The sequence below is a fragment of the Miniopterus schreibersii genome, assembly GCF_964146895.1.
Source record: "Miniopterus schreibersii genome assembly, chromosome: 16".
Lineage (NCBI taxonomy): Eukaryota > Metazoa > Chordata > Mammalia > Chiroptera > Miniopteridae > Miniopterus > Miniopterus schreibersii.
This window is the reverse complement of record NC_138116.1, coordinates 9106589-9131612: the sequence shown is the minus strand read 5'-3', so window position 1 is coordinate 9131612 and position 25024 is coordinate 9106589. Positions and strand designations below refer to the sequence as shown.

At 42.6% G+C, this 25024-nt stretch overlaps 2 protein-coding genes across 2 annotated transcripts; one reads left to right on the top strand and one right to left on the bottom strand.

Annotated features, from left to right (window-relative positions):
• Nucleotides 1–965: 965 nt before the first annotated feature.
• MILR1 (mast cell immunoglobulin like receptor 1) lies at nt 966–12474 on the top strand. Its single transcript, XM_081161788.1, has 10 exons — nt 966–1192; nt 1507–1617; nt 2795–3064; nt 4322–4606; nt 6104–6211; nt 8084–8173; nt 8883–8939; nt 9067–9135; nt 9796–9876; nt 10806–12474. The coding sequence occupies exons 1-9, from the start codon at nt 1045–1047 to the stop codon at nt 9846–9848; spliced, it is 1191 nt and encodes a 396-aa protein (XP_081017914.1). The 5' UTR covers nt 966–1044; the 3' UTR covers nt 9849–9876; nt 10806–12474.
• Nucleotides 12475–13319: 845 nt separating this feature from the next.
• POLG2 (DNA polymerase gamma 2, accessory subunit) lies at nt 13320–24945 on the bottom strand. Its single transcript, XM_081161787.1, has 8 exons — nt 24294–24945; nt 20889–21015; nt 20676–20781; nt 19725–19898; nt 18727–18867; nt 17215–17295; nt 15395–15495; nt 13320–13523 (listed from the first exon to the last, which is right to left on the bottom strand). The coding sequence occupies exons 1-8, from the start codon at nt 24850–24852 to the stop codon at nt 13358–13360; spliced, it is 1455 nt and encodes a 484-aa protein (XP_081017913.1). The 5' UTR covers nt 24853–24945; the 3' UTR covers nt 13320–13357.
• Between the last annotated feature and the right edge of the window lie 79 nt (nt 24946–25024).

Below are 25024 nucleotides of genomic sequence, written 5' to 3'. Positions count from 1 at the left end.
GCCGTCTGTTTTAGAAGAGTAGGCGCCTGAGAAGTAACTTTGACTTGTCAGAAGGGAATTGGGGCCTTTTACGAAGGAAGAGGATTTGCTTCCAGACAGCAGTGGGCAGCCAGGGAGGAAGTGGGGGGACAGCAGCAGGCCCTGGCTCTGCTAAGATCCCAGTGGTGGCTGGGTGTGGGACTGGGAGAGAATGTCCACCACAGTCTGGGACCTAGGGGGTCCGAGCAAGGAGCAACTGGGGTGAGTTGGATTCTCCTATAGGTTAGATACTGTCCTAGAAGAACCCGCACCTGGGCGGGGACCTGGCTTCCCCGCAGAGAGGGCGCCCGGCCACAGGAATGTGCGAGACCTGCAGGGCCAACCCTGGGCGGCAACAAGAATCAGTAACCCAAGTGGCCCAGTCACAGCTCCCTCCATTTGGGAAGCCCTTGAGCACTTCCCACACCCCACTTCCGAGTGGGGACACTCGAATATGTGGTTTTACCTGTGAACACTTCACAGAGCCAGGAGAATTCTGGATCAGGTAGAAGTGAACCACAGTACACTCCGGGATGTAATTTAGAGACTCGGAGACAGCTGGGGGCCTTGTTAAAATTCAGAGTCCCGGGTCTCATCCCCAGTAAGTCTCGAGTGGGGCCTAGGAATCTACATTTAACAAAATCAGGCATTTCTGATACCATGCTTGTGTGTGTCTGCTCTAGAGTCAATACTTGCTTCCCAAGACGGGAGCAAATTTCCATGAAGTTCCTTTTGATATAGACGGAACCCAGAGAGAGACGATCAGGTGGGTTTACACAAAAACAACACAATGGTCACATTTTTAACTCTCTCTTCCCTGCTGGTCAACCTCCCCTCCAGCCTGAGTTAGCACAACCCACCACCTCTCTCTCCTCAAGAAAAGTCATTGAGGAACACGGGTTGGTCAACCCCACCAGTCACATTACGCCAGTCACTTGGTCAGAAAGGAGGAAGCTCTCTAAAGCGACTCACCACCAGGATGCCACCAGCCCTCCTCTGGCCTCCTCTTCGATTTCCTTTGGGAGAATGTGGAGCCATATGAACAAACTGGGGCATCTAAGGCTTGCATCTCACAACCAAACTGTGATGTGGAAAAAGAGTGTTTTTGTGTTTCTTTTCTCTCTTTCGGCTCTAAAAGCAGAACTGGGCAGTGAGACAATGAAAAAAGCAAACAGTAAGTTTCATTTACTTCTCTCTTGTACTAAAACTGTCTTAGCAGAACCAGTGGATGCTCAGCTTTCAATGTCGTCATTCGTGAGTAAGTTTTTCTACGCTTTTAGATAAATACGCAGAGTAAAGTCTCTCCCGTTACCTGCTGCTTAAAATGAAATGATTTTTAGGGAGGGAATTGGAGCATCTTTCCTGAGACTCAGAGATAAAATATTGTTAACTTTTAGGTGTGATAATGGTAATTGTTATGTTTATAAGAGTCCTTATCTTTTTTTTTTTTTAATACTCACTCGAGGATATTTTTCCATTGCTTTTCAGAGATAGTGGAAGGGGGAGCGAGAGAGGGAAACTTCAATCCGAGAGGGACACATCAATTAGTTACCTCCCCCAAAAGCCCGACCAGCACCGGGAACCGAACCTGCCACCAAGGTACGTGCCCTTGACCAGAACTGAACCAGGGACCCTTCAGTCCGAGGGCCGATGCTCTAACTACTGAGCCAAACCAGCTAGGGAGAGTCTTTATCTTTTAGAGATACAAACTACCGATATCCTCCAGCCAGAGGTCACCAGGGATACGCACATAGTTGAACAAAGCTGGGTCTGGGGAGAAAATGTATAGCATGGAAATCATGGGTGTCTCAGGCAGAGGGTGTTAGAAAGGTCTTATGAGATCTGGGTCTGTGTTAGGCGATTTGGAGGAAGAGTCAAAGCAGCAGGCTCTGCTCTGGGTTGGATCCCATTAGAAAGTGGAAATAATATGATTGGGCATCTTAATAATTCTTACCTAAAAGGCCAAAACAGCAAAGCAAAAGCTGCGACTGATAAAGCAGCAGCAGTCACTCTTATTAGTCAGTTTAGGGGGATGTTTGGCCACTTGTGTGCTTTGGACAATGTTCGTGTCTTTATCTGTGTCCAGACATGATTAAGGAGTCGTCTTGTTTTTGTCTTGATCCAACGCAGTCAGAGTGGCCTTGTCTGGCATTGATATTCTAGCTGTGAACGACAGGTCAGTCCCTCGCCAGGCCAGCTCCCAGCTGCAGGGGCTGCTTTCCTCTGTCTCAATACTGAAACTTATGGACTAAATAACATGTGGTCTGAGGTTTGCTTTAAAGTAATGGAAAGGGGGGTGGGCAGATGACACAGGATGGACCAGGCGTTGATCATTGCTGGAGCTCCGTGAGTGGCCCATGGGGGATCACTATACTCTCTTCTCTACTATTACTTTGAAAGTTCTTATTTTCCAAAATAAGAAATTTAAAATAAATAATGGACTATCTAACAAGCTATCAGACATAACATTTGTTCACAGAACCTGGAACTTTAATATTTCTCAGTCAGCACAGCCAGTCTTTAGAGGGTCAACGTCAGGCTCTTACTGGCCGGAGAGAGAGCAGGCGCAAAAGAGCTCGCCATGGCCACCATCTGTCATTGGAGACGCTTCTGTAGGCCCTGAGGCTTCCTCACACACTGGTCAGCCAGGCGGTGTAGGCGAGAAACACCCTCTTAGGAAAGTTCAACAGTGTCTCTACCACCTTGATCCACAAAATGTGGCCAGACGTCAAGGGACATTAACAAGAACTTTCTCTTGTGTTATTTTGTTTTCCAGAATTCCCTTCTCCAACTTTGGACTCAAAAACAAATGTAGTCATGAAGGGTCAAAATGTATCTCTGATTTGTTCCAACCAGAACAAATCACTACAAATCAGCTATTCTTTGTTTCTGCATGACAAATTCATGAAAATGCAGCATAGCAAAGGGGAACCCGTGATTTTTAACCTAAGCATCTCAGAAGCCCATAATTTGGGGCCCTACCAATGCAAAGCCGAAGTTTCCAGATGTCCTAAATACAGTCATAAGTTCAACTTCACACTTGCAGGTAAGTAGAACACTCGTTCCTCGCGGTCCTGTGATTTGTAGGACCCTTTCCCATTCTACAGTGGTCTCTCTGTTCCCCTTGCAGGCACTCACTCTAGAGCCCTGGAAGTATGTCACTGAGATATTCTTAATAATTCCATTTCACTTTCTCTTCCAAAGATTTTTGGCTATTTCAGATAACAATAGGCTGATTGCCTAAGATAAAAAGTCTTCAAATTGTTGAAACCTTTTCTAGATGCTTTATTCTAGGATTCCCACCAGGTAGGCAAAAATGACTTTTTCTCTGAAGAATCAAGGCAGAAGTCTGAGAATTAGGGTTGGACCTTGTGGCAAGGGTCTCCAAAGCCCCAGGCTTGGCCCAACTCTTCCCTTTGCAGTGACCATGTACCAGGTGTCCCATCAGCCCATGTTCTTCCTGCCCAACCACATATTATTATTTCTATATTTTTCTCTGCCATCTTTCCACCCTAGGCCTCTCGCAATCTAGCAATAATGGGCTCCTCTATGCAGTGACCTTGATAATAAACTCCCGGGAGGGGGAGAGAGGGTTTCCAGGTAATACATGTACAGTGTACCTGGAGTCTTCTAAACATAGGTGCCCCGACCTACTGATCAAATCTTTGAGTGGTCCTTGGGCCTTTGCTCTCCTTTATGGTAGCCATTATTAGCCACATGTGGCTATTTAAATTCTAATTCAGGCCGGCCGGGTGTGACCCAGGCGATCGGGGTTCGATTCCCGGTCAGGGCACATGCCTGGGTTGCAGGCTCGATCCCCAGTCGGGGGCGTGCAGGAGGCAGCCGATCAATGACTCTCTCATCATTGATGTTTCTCTCTCTCTCTCCCTCTCCTTTCCTCTCTCTGAAATCAATAATTTTTTTTTTTTTTTAATTCTAATTCATTAAAATTAGACGGAACAAAAAATTCAGTTCCTCAGTCTCCGTCACATTTCAGGTGTTCAGTAGCCACCAGTGGCTGCCGTATTAGACAACATTTCCATCATTCCAGAAAGTTCTAGGGGGCGTCTCTGCTCGACGTCAGTGGTTCTTAGCTTTTCAGGTTATAACTGTTTTAACAATCTAATGATAGAGTGGTCATTGGCCTTTCCCACTGGCTGCAAGCTTCTTGACTTCTCAAGAAGGGTGTCCTTCAGCTTTGGGACCACATCGGGGAATAGAAGAGGGGTTCAATCCATGTTTGTGGACTGAGTGAGTGAACCCAGTCTGCCTGGCCCTGTAACATGCACTCTCATTTTTCTAGACCCAGTGATCACTCCCATGCTGAACGTTACTGTCATTAAAAACCAGACAAACAGTTATGTAACACTGCGTTGCATTTCATTCAACGGCTCTCTGCCCATCAATTACACTTTCTTTGAAAAAGACATCGCCCTGTCACCAGCTATTTCCAAGCATGTAAGGGAGCCTGCTGAGCTTAATGTAACGAAGAAGAATACTGGAGCAGGGGGAGAATATAGGTGTAAAGCTGAAAACAGACTGCCCAGCCTTGCAAAATATAGTCATCCCATCGCCATGCCGTCAACAGGTAAGGGCTACCTGAGCTCTTTCAACAGCGTCTGGATTTGCTTCCAGAAACTTCTGCCTGTTCACGTCCCACTTTGGCCCCCTGCTTTCAAGCGCCTTTCCTTTGGTAGGGTCCATACAAACTGTAATGGGATTGCTTTCTGCCATAAAAACAAAACAAGAAAACATAGAAAAGCCTAGACACTGTGGCAGGAAGGGACCGTGCAGTGGGACTTCCTGCCTTCACCCTGCTTCCTGCCTTGGCCTTCCACTGCCCAGGTTTTGAGCAATCCATTAGAATTTGCATCTCTCTTAGAGCTGCCAGGTCTCTTTTCTTTTGCTTTTCCGTTGACTTCTAACACCTACGTGGCTGTTTATTGCCCCACTGCTAACACTTGGTGAGCCTAGACTTTCAGTACCTCCCTTAGCTTGGGGCAAGAGGGGCCCTGTCCCTTCCCTGGGTTTTGGAGGGCACTGCATGGCCATGCACATTCCCTGTGCACAGAATATGCCCACCTGGACCCTACATCCCCACTTTCCTACCCAGCATCCTGGGTACCTGGGCCCAAATTCCCTGCCCAATCAGATGACCTGCACAAGCCTCTGTCTCAGTTTACCCTCCCAAGGGTGGCCACAGTGAGGATGCGAGTATTCCTGGACCCAACCAAAGGCAGCTGCTTGGGGGGGTGGGGGTGGCATTTGGACATGCAGGCTGGGTCCACATGCACGCAAGGCCCCTTAGGGTGCAGGTCAGAGCCTGGTGGGAAGGGGGTGAGGCCGGATCTGGGGTTGACTCTCCCCCATGCTGCCGTATTACAATGCAGAGCTCCAAGGGGTCTGAGAATTCTCCATTCAAACCTGGCCTTTCAGTTCCCTCTGAAGCTATATTGGTTGAGATAGGAGGATTGGACAAAAAGCTAGGTTAGCAAAGGCAAGAGGCACACCTGCGCATTGAACACTTCACCTGGCCTCATCCTCGAAAGAAGTCCTAACAAGTGAGACAGTCTGTGGGAGTCAGGCCCCAGAATCAGGCTTTTGCCCACAAATCACAGCCCTTCCATTTACTAGCTGTGTGGCCTTAAGAAAGTCACTTAACCTCTCTGAGCCTTACTCTACTCATTTGTAAAATGAAAGTGATACTAATAAGATAAATAAGGCAATGCATGTAAAGTGCTTAACGCAGCGCTTCGCATATAGTTAACACGCAATAAATGGTAGCTGTTTGGGTGACATAAATTATGCCAACATGACTAAGGGCTTTGTCCAATAACTGGCCAGGCCATTCTGAAGCTTCTGACCTAACACTGTGGCCACTGTTAAATGCTGTGCTCACCCCTTGTGTGACCCTGTGGGAGATGCACTTGGTCATGACTTTAAGAACTACAGTACAGGGACCAGGGTACAGAGGACATTGGTTGCCTCGGGAGACAGCCGTGATGGCCCTTTCCAGAACACTTCACAGTTCAGTGTCACTGGGCGAGAAAGCTGTGCGGTGACACTGAGTGCCATCTTCTTCCAGATGGAGACCGCTGTCCGTTATGCCTGCAGCTACTGCTCCCGGTGTTATTACTGGTGCTATTTGTAATAATACTTCTGGCGTCTTGGATACTGTGCAAGTACAAAGCAAGTAAGTTCTTCGGGAGTTTTTCCATTGTTTCCCATGGGTTTTGGATACAGACAGCAGGGAGAGGGTGAGGAGGACGGGAGAGGGCAATCAGAAATGATGTGAAGAAATAAAGAGAAGAAAAGCCTTTGAAAGGGGACAGTAAATGAAACGGACTTGCCGTTTCTTATTTAGATTGCTCGCGGGTGTGGGACCAGTGCAGTCCCACAGGGCCGGGCCTAAGAGCCCCGCACTCAGTTTAATGCTCTGCTGTGGTCGCTGCCTTGAAATTCTTAATACTATTTTTTTTTTTACTTTTTAAAATTACTTTTTTAAATTGTGGTAAAATATATATGACAATAAAATGTACCATCTTAGCCGCTATTAAGTATACAGCTCACTGGCAGCGAGTATTCTTGTTTTGTGCAGCCACCACCACCAGCCATCCACAGCACTGTACTAACTTGTAAAACCGAAACTGTCCCCCAACACCCACTTCCAGTCACTTCCCCCTCCTTTCAGCCCCGGGCCACCACCATGATTCTAGCCACTCTAGGGGTGACCTCATGTAAATGGAATCTGTCCTTTTGTAACTGGCTTATGTCACTTAGCTAATGTCCTCCAGGCTCATTTGTGTTGTGTTCTTGGCTTATTCCACCTTTGGGCCATAGCGAATAGTGTGCTATGAACACAGATATACTAATGTTAATAATTTTTTAACCAGAGGCCCCGCATTTTTACTTTGCCCTGAGCCCTGAGAATGATGGAGCAGGTCCTGACTGCCAGCTCCTTGAAGGCAAGAGCTTTGCCTGGTATTTTTCAGCGTCCCCACGGGGCATGCCCCTCGGAGGACGCTCAGTACGTGGTGACAAACAGGAGCAGCCTTCCTCTCTGCCCCACCCTACGTGCTTCCCGAGCCCCAGTGGCGGCTTTTCTTTATCTGTGTCTTATGGCCACCTCTAGTTAAGATTTCCAAGAGGCTTCTTCATTTGGCACACAGGTGTAGAGGATATCGAGATCTGCACAAAAGACACTTTGTGTCTCAGCACTGGCACCCGCCTGTGATCCTGCCTGAGCCTCAGCATTCTGGCCCATCGAACGGGGTCATGGGAGAAACGGTCACGGCTGGAGAGAGAACTATGTGATGAATGCTAGGTGCCTGTGACTCCTCCTGCCATCTCTGGAGAGTGAGAATTCAGAGACGTCAGGGATCCAGTTGACATGAAACTGGAAAACAGATGTCAAAATTTATATATCTCATACATTTTTTTAATCTTCACCCAAGAATATCATGTGTGTTTTTTTAAATTGATTTGAGAGAGGGAGACAGAGAAAGAAACATTGACCGGTTGCCTCCCATACTCTCCCGCACTGGGGATCGAACCCACAACCTTTTGGTGTATGGAACAACACTCCAACCAACCGAGACACCCGGCCAAGGCAGACATCTTATACACTTTTAAAACCTGACTTTCTTCCTATAAAAAGCCCAGGCTTTTGCAAAAGTGGAATTAATATTCCTGAGTACCGGCCACAGCTAAAGAGAACTCAGCTGGGAAACTTACTCCCTTTGCAGATATTACAAAGCTTTTGGCAAATTGTTCTCCTCAGCAAAGGAAAGAAAGTGTGTCTCTGGCCATCTCAAGCGGAATCTGATAGACAACGCATGTTACTTGCAGAGCTGGGAGAATAAATCAGGAGGGCTCCTGGCTTGGAGAAGCGGGTACTACAGACTCCCTGCTGAGTCCATGCTTTTCCTTCAATAGACAACAGGTTAGGCCACTGGAGCAGGTCATTCTTTGTTTCAGAACCTCGGGGAATTCTGCTCCTTGGCAGAGATGAGAGAAATATGACTGAATTGGCTTAATTTAATTAATTCTGCTCCATTTTATACAGGAAAAGCTGTAAGAGATAAGGCACGGAGAGACTATGGAAATACACCTATGGAAGCTGGAATATATGCAAATGTCTGTGAAAATCAAGCAGGTAAGAGAACTTTGTTGGGAATTTTGATTGGTTTGGTTGGTTGGTTTTAGGTTTTCATCTTATTTTTTTAAGGTCGTAGAGACACACGGGTACAATGTTTCCTTCCCACTCCTAATACCGTTCTACTTTCCAGGGACAACAACCAGTTTTTAAAACCTTCCACAGGTAGTCTGCGTATGCTGACATCTAAACTTGTGGCAGCAATGGCTGCATGTCTTACTCTACATCTTGATTTTTTTTCACTTAACAAAATATCTTGGAGATATTTTGTATTTGGAATGATCCTCACTGTGTCCCAAAGCCCTTTATGATCACCTCTTTTTTTAAAAAAAAATGTTTTTATTGATTTGAGAGAGGGAGAGAGAGAAGCATTGATGAGAGAGAAAAACATCAATCATATGCCTCCTGCACGCCCCTACTGGGGATCGAGCAGCAAGCCAGGCATGCACACTGACCGGGAATTGAACCAGTGACCTCTTGGTGCCTGGGGCGAGGTTCCACCAACAGAGCCACCCCAGCCGGCTATGATCATCTCTTAAAGTAGGCATCGTATGCATGGTAAATAGACCCACGACCTGGCGAACAAAAATAATCCCAGCCAAAGCTGACCAAGGGCCAGCCATGTTCCAGGCACAGCGCTAAGCAATTTAGCTGCCCTGTCCAACATAAGCAGCGCTAACTCCCAATTTATGTCGTTCCCATTTTACAGATAAGGAGTCTGTGCCAGGCTTGGAACCAAGACAGTGTGTTTCCACAGCCCAAGATGGTAAGCGCTCTCCGCGAAGTCCAGAAGCTGCACGCCATTGAGAGGCCAGCCAGCTAAGCCACTACCCTCAAGTGGTCAGAGTTTCCGTTTATAGGCCCAGTAACTCTGTTCCTTGTCTTTTGCCCAGAAACCACACAGTCTCAGGAGATACATTATGCCACCCCTGTGTTCCAGGGAGTGAAACCAAGAGATCACGGTGAGCTGCAGTTTGGGATAAGAGATGCTACTGAATGAGACAGTGGTCCCTGTGAGGCCACCTTACTCCAGGACTTTAGGAGCCCAAGAATCGGGTGCATGGGGCAACATGTACACCCAGGAGACCAAGAGTAACCAATACATGGCTCCTAACAAATCTATCAGGAGCTGGGTGGGTGGGGAGGAGGGGAGGATGGGACAGGGAGAGTATCATATAAAACATCCAGAGAGGAGAATGGAGGGGCACTTCCAAACCATTTTCAGGAATAAATTACTTGAAAAAAGATGAAGGGATTAAGTACATGAGGATGTCAAGTACAGCATAGGGAATATAGTCAATAATATTGTAATAGCTATGGATGGTGCCAGTTGGGTACTGGAACTGTCAGAGGAAACACTGTGTAAAGTATAGGATTGTCTAAGCACTGTGCTGTCCACCTGAAACTAATACAAAATAATATTGAATGTAAACTGTAATTGAAAAATTAAAAAGCAAACTTTTATTTTTAAGGAATAAATTACTTGATATAGTCCAGGAAAAAACAGTTAATACTTGGTTCTCTGTCAGTCCAACCAGCTACTAAAATAGAATTTTTTTTATTAGCTACTCTATGGATATATATTCTAAGTTTACTAAATTATTTCCTCTTTTATATTTCAGAAGCCTATAATGATGATAAAACTGTATATGTCTATTCTGAACTCAACATCTGACATTTAAAGATACAAACTACGCCTCAGGGTAAGATGACTTTTATAAAGCTGATTTACATGAAGAAAAGGCAAACCTGATAGACACTTTAATAGTCTCTCCTGGCTCCCTCAAGTGAATCACTGTTTTTCATGATGAAACACTGTTCCTTTGGCACATTCGGGTACTGCCAGTCCTGCCATCAAACAACAGCTTTGTCAGGTGGGAACCTGACTGGTGACAGTTTTTAAATGCTTCTGCTATTTTTAGGCATGGGCCTTTCTCCCCATTTCCACATCACTTGAAAAAGAGTAACTGTTAAACCACTGTGCTTTTCCTAAGTGCATCCTGAAAACACTATAATGGGCATCTTTCCAGTTTCCCTATCCCTGTGCCCACTGAAGGTTCAGAGGCAAAAACACAAAGCAAACACCACGCCTAAATTCTAAGAGAGAGAGCGGTGACCTTGAAAATGTGTCAGGGAAACAGCGCCTACAGTCACCACCAGAGGCAGGCAAGATTACTCAACAAGTGCACATTGATTATTCATTGCCATTTAAATTTGCTCAGATTCTGGGAGGCTGCAAAAATATTTCTGTTGATTTTCATGGACTTTCTCAGTCCTCGAGATGGAGCTAATGTCAAAGGCGTGCCTGCAGGTGCTGCATTCCTCTCTGTTTTGTGGAGACAACAGGCCCGAGCTGAGTTGGGGGAAAAGAGGGAAGGGGTTCATTTCCTAGGACTGTAGTAACAAATTATCATCAACTGGTGGATTAAAACAACAAAACTTATTTTCTCACAGTTCTGGAGGCCAGAAATCCAAAATCAAGGTGTCAGCAGGCCCACGCTCCCTATGGGAGAAGCCTTGCTTGCCTCTGCCTTTCTGGGGGTTCCCGGTGTTTCTTGGCTCGTGGCAGCATCACTCCAATATCTGCCTCTGTCTTCACGTGGCCCTCTCTTCCTCTGCTGTTCTCTTACAGGAAAACTGGTCACAGGATTTAGGAATCGCCCGGATAATCCAGGATGACCTCATCTCAAGATCCTGAACTTAATTTCATCTGCAAAGACCCTTTTTCCAAACAAGGTGACATTCACAGGTTCCAGGAGTTAGGACTTGTACATTTTTTGGGGGGGTCACTACAGGGAACAAATGAGAGAGAAATAACACCTATGCCATGGAGCTACTGTGAGAGTTAATTCAGGTGACAAATGTAAAGAGCTTCTCAGCATCTTCCCCTGGCTGAGATGCCCAGGCGGGGATGGCCCCCGCCTCCAGCTTCTGGGCTGCAGGTGGGCATTCCAAGCGGGCCCACTCAGAACACTCGAAAGCGCCAGGGCAGAAAATGAGTGATATGTGCTGTACACTTGAAGCACAAAACTTAACACAAAGTGAGTGAAGTCGCAGATGCAGCTGGAATCCAAGGTGAGGCCCAGAGGATGTGACACGGGACACAGAGGTGGCTGGTATGCATCTCTCAACATTTCCTTTATAACAACTACGACAACAGGAACTATCATGTGTTGGGCATGTACAGGCTCCAGGTACTGTGCAGTGCTTCGTGACACATCCGCACACGGTCCTTGCCACTGGCTCCTCACCCAGCTCCACCCCACCCCGCCACCTCCACGGCTTTTGGATTGCACCGTTTAGGCAGCGAGGAGGAAGATGAGGACCTACTGGGCTTTCACTTCAGTATCTACTTTTCCTCATGTCTAGAAGTTTCACTTTGGTTCTTTTTCAAATCCACTGATTCTTTAAACATTTTCTGTTGTGAAATAGAGCGCACATTATATGGAAATGCATAAAAGTATATATGTAGTTAAATAAATTATATCAAGTGAATACTCGTGATGAAATGTCACCAGCAGCCCAGAGACCCTCTGCAGGCCTCTTCCCAATCACAACCCCACCTCTCCAACTTAGGTACTCTTTTATGGAACATTCAGGCAGTTGTGAGTTTGGGGCTATTACAAATAATGGGGCTATGACTATTCTGATGCCAGGGCGAAGTCTCCTGGTTCCCAAGGGCACGCAATTATGTTGAACATGCGCAGGAATGGGTCGGGGTATGTTTATCTCCAATCTAAGTAGACAGGGCCACACAATTTTCCAAAGTGGTTCTACGCTGCCCGTTAAAGCATAATGTGCTCTGAGACCATGAATACAATCCTCCTGTGAAGGCTGAGGTCCCTAAGGCGAGGTAACTGAAAAATCACTTTTAAAAAATAAACTTTTTAGTTTCTTAGTTATATTAAAACTAAGTATTGAACCCCAAACTGCAAAAGTGAAATTGAAAATTTTAAGTAGACATGCGGTGGTAATGTTGGTCTGTCAATTCTGAGACGACTGTGATTACCATGAGATGAAGCACATGAGCTCGTGTGGCATGGCATTCTACCAGCCTCAGGATTCCTGAGAAGTGGGGTTCTTGCCATGAGAGAGACACAGGTGTATGTGAGAAGAGGTTAAGTAAAAGCCCTGTCTATAGTCCTAAAGGGGCACGAGGGGACTTTTTTTTCAGTGATGGAAACGTTCTATATTGTCATTGTGGTGATGGTTACACATTTGTTAAAACCTGCATTTGTACCTTTAAAATTGGTCAATTTATTGTATGTAAATTATATACTAATAAAGTTGATTAAAACACACACAGATCCTGCAATCCTGAATTCGAATAGAAAATATCAGTGTGAATTCATGATGAATTTTTTAATTTGTGGGGAAATACAAACACACACATGCGCGTACACACACTTCTTTATTTGCTAGCTCTAAACACTGAAAGGGCCTAGAAACAAAAACCACCTTCTAACAATGAGCATCCCTAGTACTGGAGTATGGTTTCCTTAGAGAAACTCTGAAATATATGATCTCTATATTAGATACTAGATACCAAACAAGCTATCAAAGACTACTAAAGTTGGGTCAAAAGGACTCGAAGCCAACTTGAAAAGTTTCCCATTGGCCAAAGGTAGGACTGTTTAGAATAAAAAAGATTAACTTTAAAGGGGATGAATCCAGCATTTATTCTAAACCTTTCCCATAGCTCTAAGCAAATAGTAAATGAGATGTTTTTCTTTATAGAAGTATCTTAGCCAACAAATGAAGACAGAATCAGAATATCACCACTTTGCCACCTCTAATGAACTGACCGATCTAGGTATTGATCAATGACTGCTAGTATCCCCCCAAAGAAACCACCAGACATTACTGGCTCCTGATGGGAGAACACAAAGACCTAAATAATATTGCCCCCAAACTTGAACTTAAAAGCTGATCAAACCTCTGAATTCAACTTCCAATCTAGAGGAACATGTTAAATAAACTACACCATGGGGATGTAATAAATAAAAACCAAACAGTGGAAAACCCCATAATTAACAACTCAATTTCTGAAAGAAAGAGAGAGAGAGAGAGAGAGAGAGAGGAGAATCTATAGGCGAAGAGAGCTAACAACCAATTTCAATAAATAAGTTAATATAAGACAACCAAATTAGAAAAGGCAAATATTTATTACACCAATATGAAAATCTATACATTCTTAGCTGATGATATATACTTGGTTAAAAAGTCTTTTACTTTGGATATATGCATCATTTCCTTCATTGTAGTGTCTCTACTTCTCAGATGTATTAATCCATTCTCCAAAGTAGCTTCAGTAATCAAAACTGTGAAGAGGATACTCATTTCATCATATCTAAGGAAAAAAGTAGTTAAACAAAACACATGCACACAAACATAAATTGTAAACTCACCGCATCATCAGCTTTCATTACTTAGAATCCAGGCCACTTTTAAGAGTCACAAAACTCAAAGGCAGGTCTTAAGAGCTAGACCAAAACCCACCGTTTTCAATTTTCTGAATTGCATTCAAAGTTAAATTTTCAGAAAGTTTCTCACTTATTGTAATAGCTGAAAAGTCATAAACAGAAAATAAAGTCTGAGAAATAAACACTGGTACCTCAACATACCACTTGGGGTGATATGGGTGAACCTCAGAATAACCTCAGCCTCTTGGGACTTAGATACAGTCCAAAAAAATTATTTTAGATGAAAATCTCTTATACTACTACTATACTATAGGTATACAAATCACATAAGTACAACATAACACAGAAAGTCATGCTTGATATGTAACTTTGTATGCTAACATAGCTTTTCAGCCAAACTCACCATGTCGTTCATGTTTCTTTGCTTTGTTGGGCTCTATCAGAATTATCTTATTTGTCTATTTACTTGTTTATTGTCTATTTTATCCCACTAGGCTATAAGCTGCATAAGGACAGGGAACTTTTCTGCCTTATTTATTGCCGTATCAAAGTACAGAAAACACACTAGGTGCTTGATAATTATTTGGATAAAATATCCTAAAACAATAAAGCCTTTACAACATCAAGAAGAACGGTAACTTGATAACGTCCACATGACTCAAAGGATATGATTTTAGAACCTGAGAGGACTGGGAAGTTTAAATACCATCCCTTCATTTTATATACGACTAAACAAGTAAGTTGCTTTATCCAGGGCAACATACGTTTCTTTAGACATCACCTGAACGGTGTATTTTAACAAGTTATTAGAGAACTAAGGAGCTTGACAACTTTTCACCCAAAAGATATGTATTCAACACAAAATGCTGAAGAAAATAACAAAATAAACCCAAGGAGGAACGAATAAATTCCTTTATTACAAAACAGAAGTTTTAAAACCAGAGACAGGGAGATCAATTAGGAGATTCCTTCAGTAATCCAGCCAGGAGAGACTGCTGACCTTAATTTGGGGAGTAGCAGTGCAGATGGAGCCACGAGAATGTGAAATATACTTAAGAGGCAGGCTGACAACATTTAGTGACAAACTAGATGTGGAGAGTAAGGAAAAGGAAGCAACGAAGGATGGCACCCAGGTTTCAGTCTTGGGCAACTTGGTGAACAGAGGGGCCGATCACTGAGGAGACTAGTTTTCTGTCCTCTGGGAGAGAATTATTTCCCACTCAGCCTCAGAATAAACCACAACACCAGCAAGGAGAAGGCACTCTACTCATGTTCCTTCAGTCCCAGCTCAACAAATGCATCCCATCTACATAATTCCAATCCTGATAAATCGGTCAACTCAGGTATACATACTTCATGACTTAAGTCTTGAAGTTGCACGTGGTATGTACTCAGGTATACCTGATGAAGACCGTTTCCTGCTGTAGCAGTTAACTGTGGGCACATGGTTCTGTAAAAGGGAAAGTTAGGCCTGGCCGGCGTGGCTCAATGGTTGAGCGTCTACCTAGGATCCAGGAGATCGGGGTTCAATTCCCGGTCAGGGGGCGTGCAGGAGGCAGCCGATCAATGACTCTCATCATTGATGTTTCTCTCTCTCTCCCTCTCCCTTCCCCTCTCTGAAATCAATAAAAATATATATTTTTTTTAAATGGGAAAGTTAGGAATACTTTCAAATTACATTATATAGACATACATTTAGAAGAGATTTCTGTTACTCATAAAATAAAGAAGCATCATCTAAAAAAAACCCAAAACTCCGGAAAACCACTGTTTTAGTGAAAAGGAAGACAATTCTTACTTTGAATAAAGTTGTTCCAATGAAGACTGTGCAGTTTCCAAATAACCAGGCCACACAGAAATCCCACTTTCTAGGAATTCATTAAACAGCCCTTGACAAATCTAGAAAAAAAATACAAAAACTTCAAACATGAAAGAAATAAAAGTAGCCAGAGTCATCACTCTATTTTTGTGAAACCACAAGTCACCCTTTTCAATCTTCAAAATGGGCTTAAGTTCCTTTAATTATGTGATAATATTGTTTATAATTTATATATTATATACTTAAAAACTGTATACTTTCTCTGAAAATGAAGAAAGCAAGCACTGCAAAGCTGAATACTAAATACAGATCTTCTCTGAGAGAAAATTTTATACCAAATATAAGAATTTTGACCATCACTATCATTCAAAACACAGACAAAACCAAAAGAGGCGGGGGGCGGGGGGCTGAGCCTGAGCTAGAGCCCTTTCTCAGACTTCAGCATCAAAATCACCTGGAAAGCTTGTCAAAAACACAATGCTCAGCCTCACTCCCACAGTTTCTGATCCAGCAGGTCTGCGGCAGGGACCAAGAATTTGAATTTCTACAAGTTCCCAGGGAAAAGCCACAGCAAAGTAAATAGGTGTTGAGGTATTTGATATTTGGGGATAGAAGAGAATATAGATATTAATAAACCTAAGAAATTAACAGGGAAAAATAAATTTAGGAATAGGTTTTAATAAGTTAGTGGTTGCCAGCAGAAAAGTTGTTCTTTGTAATGGAAGGTAGGAAAGGAGAAAAAACCCTCTAAGCACAATGAAGTGCTGACACGGGGAACCGAGAGCCCTCGCACCATGGCGGAGCACAAACAGGCGCAGCCAGTCTACAGAGCAATCCAGCTGACAGTGAAATTAAGGGTACACACTCTTTTTACCCAGAAACCCCACCCCAGTGCATACAACTAGCAAAAATTCTTGCACAGTCTAGAGAGTTACATGCATAAGGATTCTGTCATACTGCTGAGGCACCAAAGTTAAAAACAGAATAAGACAGACAATAAAGTACCCTTTTGGTAAATTAAAAACACCCAAGGCAGAAAATACTACTATATTCTTATAAACAAACAAAAGGCCAGCAACTGTAATGACAAAAATCTAGGGAATAGAATTATTTTTTGTCCTTCAAGCAAAAGAAACCTAGGAACTTGCTACCTATAAGTGTTGGGGAGCCTGCCACAACTCTTGAGAGGAAAAGTGGAAATTAAAATATTATCTTCCCTTTCCCTGAGCTTCCCAGACCCCACCTTCCCAGGCCCCTCCACAGGAACCCCAGCAGAAAGCTAGGTGCATCTTTCCAGGGTCCTCACTCAGGTCCCGGATGAGTCTGAGTCACCCGGACAGAAATGATGACTGTTGAAAGGGTCTCTGGAAAGAAACTGAAACCACCCTCCTGGCTTTTCTCAAGAGTATTTAGATCAGATAGATTAGAAAAAATCAAAATAAGATTCTTGATCTAGAATCTGTGCTTACAGCAGCAAGTATCAAAAGCATTAAGTTAAAAAGGGAAGGGGGCAAGAAATAATTCATTAGACATCTGTATAAATATTTTGATTACCAAAACTATGCATACTCATTTTAAAAAATGCAACTATGGGCATGATGTTAACAGCAAAATCCACTGAATTGTATTCATTTTCTTTAATATATATACTTCAAATTATAAACAATTAATTATAAGTATTTATCCACAGTTCATTATTTAGGTAAAAATTTTTTAAAAGCAAATAAAATAAAATTTTAAATGGAAAACTCATTCACTTGGAAAAATGGGTATAATTAAAATCATGACATTTAACCCACCTGTCTTAGTTCCACTGTTGGGCCTCTTCCCATATCCAAAGCAACCTTAATAGGGGCTAAACAAGGGTGAAGCTTAAGTACCTAAAGCAATCAAAAGGGGTGGGGTGGGGTGGGGTGGTGTGGGGAGAACAACATGTTATTTAAGTAAAACACAAGCACTAACAAACACGGAGCTTCTTAAACAGTAAAATATTCTGGGTGAAAATGGAAGCTGGCTGGGGTATTAAAAATCGTGTAATGATGTACTCAGCTGTCTAGATCCAGTTGCTCATGGATTTCTCCACTTAGATGTTCTGCAGAAATAAGTTCACTTGATACTCTCCCATTTTCTGACAATTCCATTTTCCATCGGTCAAAATGCTCCTTCCTGGCATCAATACCTTCCCCACCGAGCTGGGGCCATGTGGCTTACCATTTAGAAAGAGTGGCGGTGGGAAGAAATGGTCAGATTCAGGATATATTTTGAAGGGAGAGTCAAATAGGTTTTGTAGATGGTCTGGACATGGGTTTAAGCAAAAGGATCTGCCTTGTTTGTATGCTACAGACACCTTACAAACCCAACCCCCAGAGCAGTTCTATAATCTGACTTTCTCTGTGGCCGTATCAGGTTAGCTGAGCACTGCATAGTCAATCACCTAACCATGCAGAGCGGTGCTACAAACTCAGTTTCCAATTCCAGGTGGCACTCAGCATATTACAACCGGGAGAGCTCCCTTTCACAGTTGAGGGGAATATGACTATTCTAAACTCTAGCCACTTAAACTCCTCCTCCTCCATATGTTAAGCTAATACTTGCCTCCTAGTTCCCTAAGAAAATACAGCGTATGAGTAAGACTTCCGCAAAGGCTAACCAGTCCCGGTAGCCTGTTGATATCTATGCCATCTTTTCTTCCCTCCCCATTTCAAATCACTCCTTTCCAAACCCCTCCACCTGTACTCTTGATTCTGTACTGACTCCTCCTGTTTCTTCCAAAATCTTCTTTAGTCCTTTCTTTTCTTTCTTACAGCTTCAACCCTTTCTGTCTCTTGACTTTGAGCCCCCTCATCAAAAAACTATTCGTCCAAAAATAAGCCTTTCCCTTGACCTGGGCCCATACCTGGTTCCTGTGACCCAGTGACTGGCCCCTCGGGATCAAACCAGAGCAGAGGTCAATACCACAAGCTTTGCTACTCTGTCTTATTTACTCCTACGTAACATTCAGCTTCTGATGCAAATAGGAGCTCTCAGTGGGAGCACTCAGAGGCTAAAAATCAGAGATTGCTGTCTAGCTCCCCCGATGAAACAGAAACGCCTTGGGGATTAGTCAACAGGAATGTCTTGTTCTAGTCTGTGAGAACCTACCTATTATTACTGTGGCCACACTCTAAAAAACTGAAAAATACTTATATTACTTGCACTAAAAAATTTTATGTTTCAGCTTATGTTAGAAACCAAGCACACTAACATAAAAAAGGGGGGGGGGGCAATGTATTTTTAATTCTCCAAATCTGTCTCTGAAATATCAAAAGCACCTTTCTCTGAAGATTTTTCTTTCTTGTAAAGGAGCTCTCTGTTAGCTGGAAAGAATCGTAGAGGTAAGCCAGCATGCCGCGGTCTAGATCTCCACTTACAGACAAAACAGAAGGAACCACAGTTTTTCGTCCGTCTCGGCCCTTCACAGGAAAGTAGAACAAAAATAAAGTATCATTTAGCAGAACTACCTCTTAAGATTACATATTTTAGACTTATAAAATCAAGACTATAAACTGATCCATAAATCTAGAAGAAATGATCAAATTAATTTTTTGTAAATCACCATTTGGCAACCCTCATGGTAATAATTCATATGGGCAAGAATCATCAACGGATGCTGCAACTGGTAGGTCAAAATTTTGTGAGAGACAGTCTTCAAGTATCTGCCCACAAAAGACTTATTAATTACTCATTAATTAATAAGTACAAAATAGTTATCACTTTACATTGTAGAAATCCAGTAGCACCATCTTAACCAAGTGATAAAAGGTAACATCAACCAATAACAAATTTCTATCACATGTCTCCGGATACAATGAACTGGGAAGAGGGCAGCACCATTTCTGTGGCTGAGGAAACATGAAAGAAACTGAAACCAAGGGATATCCTACAAAGTAACTGGCCTGTACTCTTCAAAAACGTCAAGGTCATGAGAGACAAGGAAAGATGAAAGGAACTATTCATCTGAAGGAGACTAAGAATACCCGGCAACTACATGAAGTATGCGATCCTAGACTGGGTCCTGAACCTATACGGGCCCACTGGCATTTACGTCCGAAGGGTTCTGTGACTGGACGGTAACGGTGGATTACTGTTACTTTCCCCATTTGGATGGTTGCACTGCGCTTACGTAGGTGAGTGTCCTTCTACTCGGGAAATACATACTGAAGTATTAAGAGATCATGTGCACATGTCTGCAGCTTATTTTCAAATGGTCCAAAACTGATCACAGAGAATCTGGGTAAAGGATACATTAGGAGCTCAAGGGAAAACATACATGTAATTGAGCCACATTTCCAGGATACATGTGTAAAAGTTCCTGATCTCCTAGATTCCACAGGGTTTCTATTGGCTCCTTCCCCCAGGGGAAATTGTAGTAAAGTCTGTTTCCTTTTCGTCCCTCTTCATCTTGACAGTCACTGCTGCTGAAGTTAGATGGACTCACGGCAAACTGGAAAAGAAAGTTTATGTGTCTTATTAACATATTAAAATAAATGTTAAAAAGTAAGTTGCCTGAGGCTTTTTATGCAGCAACTGACTAAAAATGGTCAAGCCCAAATAAAAACTACAGAAAAAAATTGTTGATGACTATATATATATATATATATATATATATATCTCCTAATTAATAAGAGGAGAAGGTAACCAAGAACTAAATGAGATGAAGGAGAAAGTACCAGAGACTCACAATCTTACCCTTTTGTAAAGAACCTGATTATTTGTGATTATCCCACTTAATTTAGGTGGGTGTTCGGGGACTTTAAGAGTTGGAGAAAGATAAGACAATGGTGAACAAAGATGCTGACCTCAACTCTTTCCTCTTCGGCATGTACTAAAACTTGATTACAAATTATAGACCCATTTTACTAATACGGAGAGTTCACGGAGGTAGGGACCCAAAGTTAAAGCCGTAAGAGCGGACAAGGGTCAAACTCGCAGCAGCCAGGCATGCCAGGTGAGGGATTTGAACTTTACCTTGACTGTAAAAGCTTATCAACAAGGGCTTCTGAACAAGAGAGATATTAACAAACATCTTTACCAAAGTAGCCTTGTTACATGGAACAATGAAAATCATTCCAGTTTTCTATTTGTATTTGTTGATTTAGTATAGCTGTCTCTTATAAACATAACACAGGCTCCATAAAAAAAATGTTCCTTTATTATAGGGAAGTATTACCTCTGACACATTAAGACAATAGACTTATGAACTACTGAATTACTGTAGTACCTTTCTCCACCACTGGAGCCGATGACGTAACCAGAAATCAAGCCACTGGCTGGCAGTTCTTGGTGAAGTAAACCATACCAGTGACGCTTCTGTCTTCTCACCGATTCTTTGGATATCAGAAATATCAGTTAATTATTTGAAAATTATATAATCTATCTCAAAGTGAAAATGACTAGTTCGCGACTATTTAAATACAAGGCCATTTTTCTGTACCTTTTAACACCATCAGGTGTCTGCTTAGCATCAGAAGCAGGATGAAAACACACTCCAATCTGAGCAAGGCCATAAGGCAGCCTCTTGTTTACCAGATCCAGGCAATTAACATAGTGCTCCAAGGCACCTGTCAAAAGATCAATCATATAAATCTATTCTATAAACGCAAATCATTTTGGTCAATCCACAGACAAATTAATATAATAATGCTAACAGAACAGCACAAGTAGCATGGAGCTATTTATTATGGCAGATAGTAATTACCACTTAATTTTAGTTAGCTTCCCAACTTTTCAGTTTGAAGATTTGCAAATTTACAAGAAAGTTGAAGGATAGTACTATAAACACCTGTAAACCCTTCACTTAGATTTAACCAACTGTCAACGTTTTGCCCCATTTTTGTTCATCCCAAAAACATTTCAGCATTCATTGCCTAAAATTATTTTCTGTATACCATTATTATACCATAAAATTAATCATACCATAATTTCATCTAACATATGGTCAATATCCTTATTTTCTCCACGTATCACCCAAAATGTCATTTATTGCTGTTCTTTTTCTCGCTAAGGTTCAGACACTACATTTTAATCTCTTTTGATTCTAGACCATTTCTCCTGTCTCCTCCCTAACTTTGCTTTTGATGACATTGGCTTTTGAGTCCAAGCCATTCATAGATTATCTTACATTAGAGATTTGTCTGATTGCTTCCTTATGATTTAATTGGGGTTAATCATTTTTAGCAGAAATAAATACTACATAGTTGTATACTTGATGTGTATGTTTTATTGCATCCTACCAGGAGGAAATAATAGCAAATTATCCTGCTATTAATGAAACAAATTTGATTACCTGATTAAGGTAATCCATTCACTAACAATATCCTGCTCCCCAACAATCTTCAACCTATATTTTAGAATCTACTGATGATTTTTGCTTGAATCAATTTTTATACCCATGGGGATTGTACAATCATAACATGGTGGTTTTTCTAATCAATTTTTCCTTCTACATTTATTGCAGTTCATGTAAAAACATAAATTTTCTCTATCTCTTCTCTCCAACAGCCGCCTCAATTACTTACTTTTTGGTTAACACTATGGTTTAAATTTTTTTATTTTACTTAATGTGTTATGATCCATTACCATCAATATTTAATGTTCACTTTGTCCCAAATTTAGCCAGTGGGAGTCTCTTTCAAGCCAGTTTCTGTGTCCTCTTGACATGACCCCACCGTCTTCTTTGCTTTCTAGCACCATAAAATGTCCCAAACTCACCTTGTACTTTCCCTGCCCCAGACCTGGAATCAGCCATTTCTCCAAGTGCTGGTTTATTTTAGAAACCAAACGTTAGGTACTAGTGTACTCACTACTACTGTCATTGCTTCTAGGCCTTTTCAATGAAGTTAGGAAATACGTATTTTCAAAAATTACAAGTTCATACTGATATTGCCAATTCAACAGTACAAAGTTTATTCTTGTCTTCTTTTGTTTTTGCCTCTTTTCTATTAGAGAAAATCTGGCTTTTAAAAACAGTAATCTACCCATCTATTTGCTTTATTTTATAATAGAGATGAAACAGCCTCAGAATTATAATTCCAACATTCCTACTTAGAATAAACCTAAGTTCAAGATTTCTTTGTAGTTCTCTATGCTAGTCATATAAAAGATTATACCCCACTAAATGACAGCACTGGGTTCAGAAGTTCCTTGAGATTTCCACTTCTGATAACAGTAAACTAGCTTGTTGATAACAAAACAAAACAAAAACTGGTCAAGAAACAAAAAACCACCACCACCGCTTAGTGCTACTTTTCTAATTCTCAAGTAGTAGAGTTGAGCAGAGCTTCCTGTTATGCAACTGGGAAGTACACAAATTGTAGTTCCTGGCCCATCCAGGAGGAAGGGCCATGGTAAACACCCAGTCTTTCACTAGGGACTAGAAAGACTGAAGCCAAGTCTCCAATAAACTTAATCCTGGATGGTACTAAGAAGATATGCTCCCACTCTAGCTGCCTGCCAAGAGCAAAAGTAAATCCTTCCAGAAGGAAGAAAACACCACTCAAAGCCTCAATTTATCTCTACAATTTATTCACAAATTACCTAGAATATCAGGAGAACGTCCAAATGACCAAAAGCGCAAAGAAAAACAGGTACTAGAAACAGATACATCAGAGTTACTTGGATACAGACTTTAAAATGTGACTGTCAGAAAGTTATGACAAGATGAAGAAAATAACGTGTAATTATCACAGGACAGAAGAGGATGGGTAAAAATATGCGGAGACATAATGGCTGAGAATTTTTAAAAACTAATCATAAGTAGACACTACTACTGTAGTTAAGACATGGAATCAAGGAAGGAAGGGCACTGGGAACAGAAAGCAGTTGCAAACCGGGTAATTCTAATCTAAAAACACTAGATAACCAAAGGATTTGGCAAATAGATTTAAGTTTCCTACAGGCAAGAAAAAATCTGGCACAACATAGAGGCTTTGATGGACGGACATCTAAGACAGCTAGCTAAGTTTCATTTTCTAATAAGAAAGAAAAGATTGATTTGTTTTGGGACATGGTGGAATAAAGTAGTATAAATCAAAATTATCATATTCAAGTTTGCTTCAGTTTAACTTATATCCTGAAGGAAATCTTTAATTTACAGCGTAAGTACTAATTTTCAGAGAACCATGGACATTGGTCATTTTAAATTACTTTATAGTAGCACTTAATGAAAAATGGCAAGGACAGCGTTTTGCAGAGATGAGATGCTATGGCAGCAAGTTGGCCCTGTTAGGAACCGGAGTTGTGTCGTGTTGTTTTTCAGTCTCTGCAATCACGCTCTCGGACCTTAAAGGCAAGTGGCCCCTGTAAGTTCCTGTGTATTCACTCAAAAATCACTTATAAAGCTTAAGTAGTCCTATTTTGCGAACTCACAAGTCACCTACAGGGCTCTCGAAACAAGATTGTAGATCAGTTTTCAGTAAGAAGAATCGGGGAAGGTCATTTTCTTTCTGCTCTAGAAAAATAAGTTTTGATTTTGTGTAAAACTGAAGGGTGACTGTGGAAGTATTTACAAACACTTTAATAACGATAAAGAAATGATTTAAATACATGATTTAACTTAGGTCCTAATTCTAGGGCTGCTCAACTAACTCTAAAAAATAGGGGCGCCCCGTAAAACTGAGAGCGCTATCAGGTCCTCCGGTCAGATATTTTAAGGAACAGTAAGGATTGCAAGAACCAGTTTTCTCCAGCGTAGAAGCACTGTCAATATATCCGACTACTTCGAAAGGAGAACCATGTAACTTCCTTTCCACGTGAATAAAGGGCCGGCTGCAATTCGCGGAATCCAGCGAGCTTGCCTTTCCACCCCACCTCTTTTGAAGCATGAAATCATGAAGCATACCGTGAAGAAGGTTCTCCCGTAGCTTCCCAGAAGTTTTTAATAAGTTCTCAAGAAATGCTACTAGCTGTTCCTTACTCAGTTCTTTGTCTTGCAAGATTTCGCGTAGGGTTTCTGCAGAAACTAACCTGAAGGCACTGTCCCCGGGCAGCCAAGGGCCCGATTCGTGGTGCAGGGCGTCTACGGGAAAGACCTGCTCCCTGAACACCACCACGGACGACCACCATTCTGCCGCCAGGTTTTTCCGCAACTCTAAGCCCAAGGGGCCAAAGCCGGAGTGGCACCCGCTCAGGAGAGATTCTCGGCTAATCTGCCGCTTGGTGCCACTGAGGAAATGCCTCCTCTGACAGATCTCCACCAGCGCTTCGCTCCCCTCTGCAGACTCCGGGGCTTCTCCCGGCCCGTTCCCCCCGGGCAGCTCGGCGTGCGGCCTTAGGGGCCCTCCAAGGGGGCTACTCCCTGCCCGCCGCTCTGGCTGGCCCCCATCTACTCGGCCCCCAAAACCAGACAACAGGCGCCGGCAGACTTTCCGGCAGGCCCTGACGGCGGCACCCGAGGGCATCGCACGAGGGAGTTACAGAGCAGTTTCCTATTAGCTGGTGATCCCGATACACAGCCACAACCCTCCACAACCGCAGCAATCCGGAAACCAACTGCGCAACCGCGTCGGAAGTGAGCTTGCGTGCAGCTGGCCCCGCCCACGGAAGCACGTCACTGTTCCGGCTGCAGCCGCG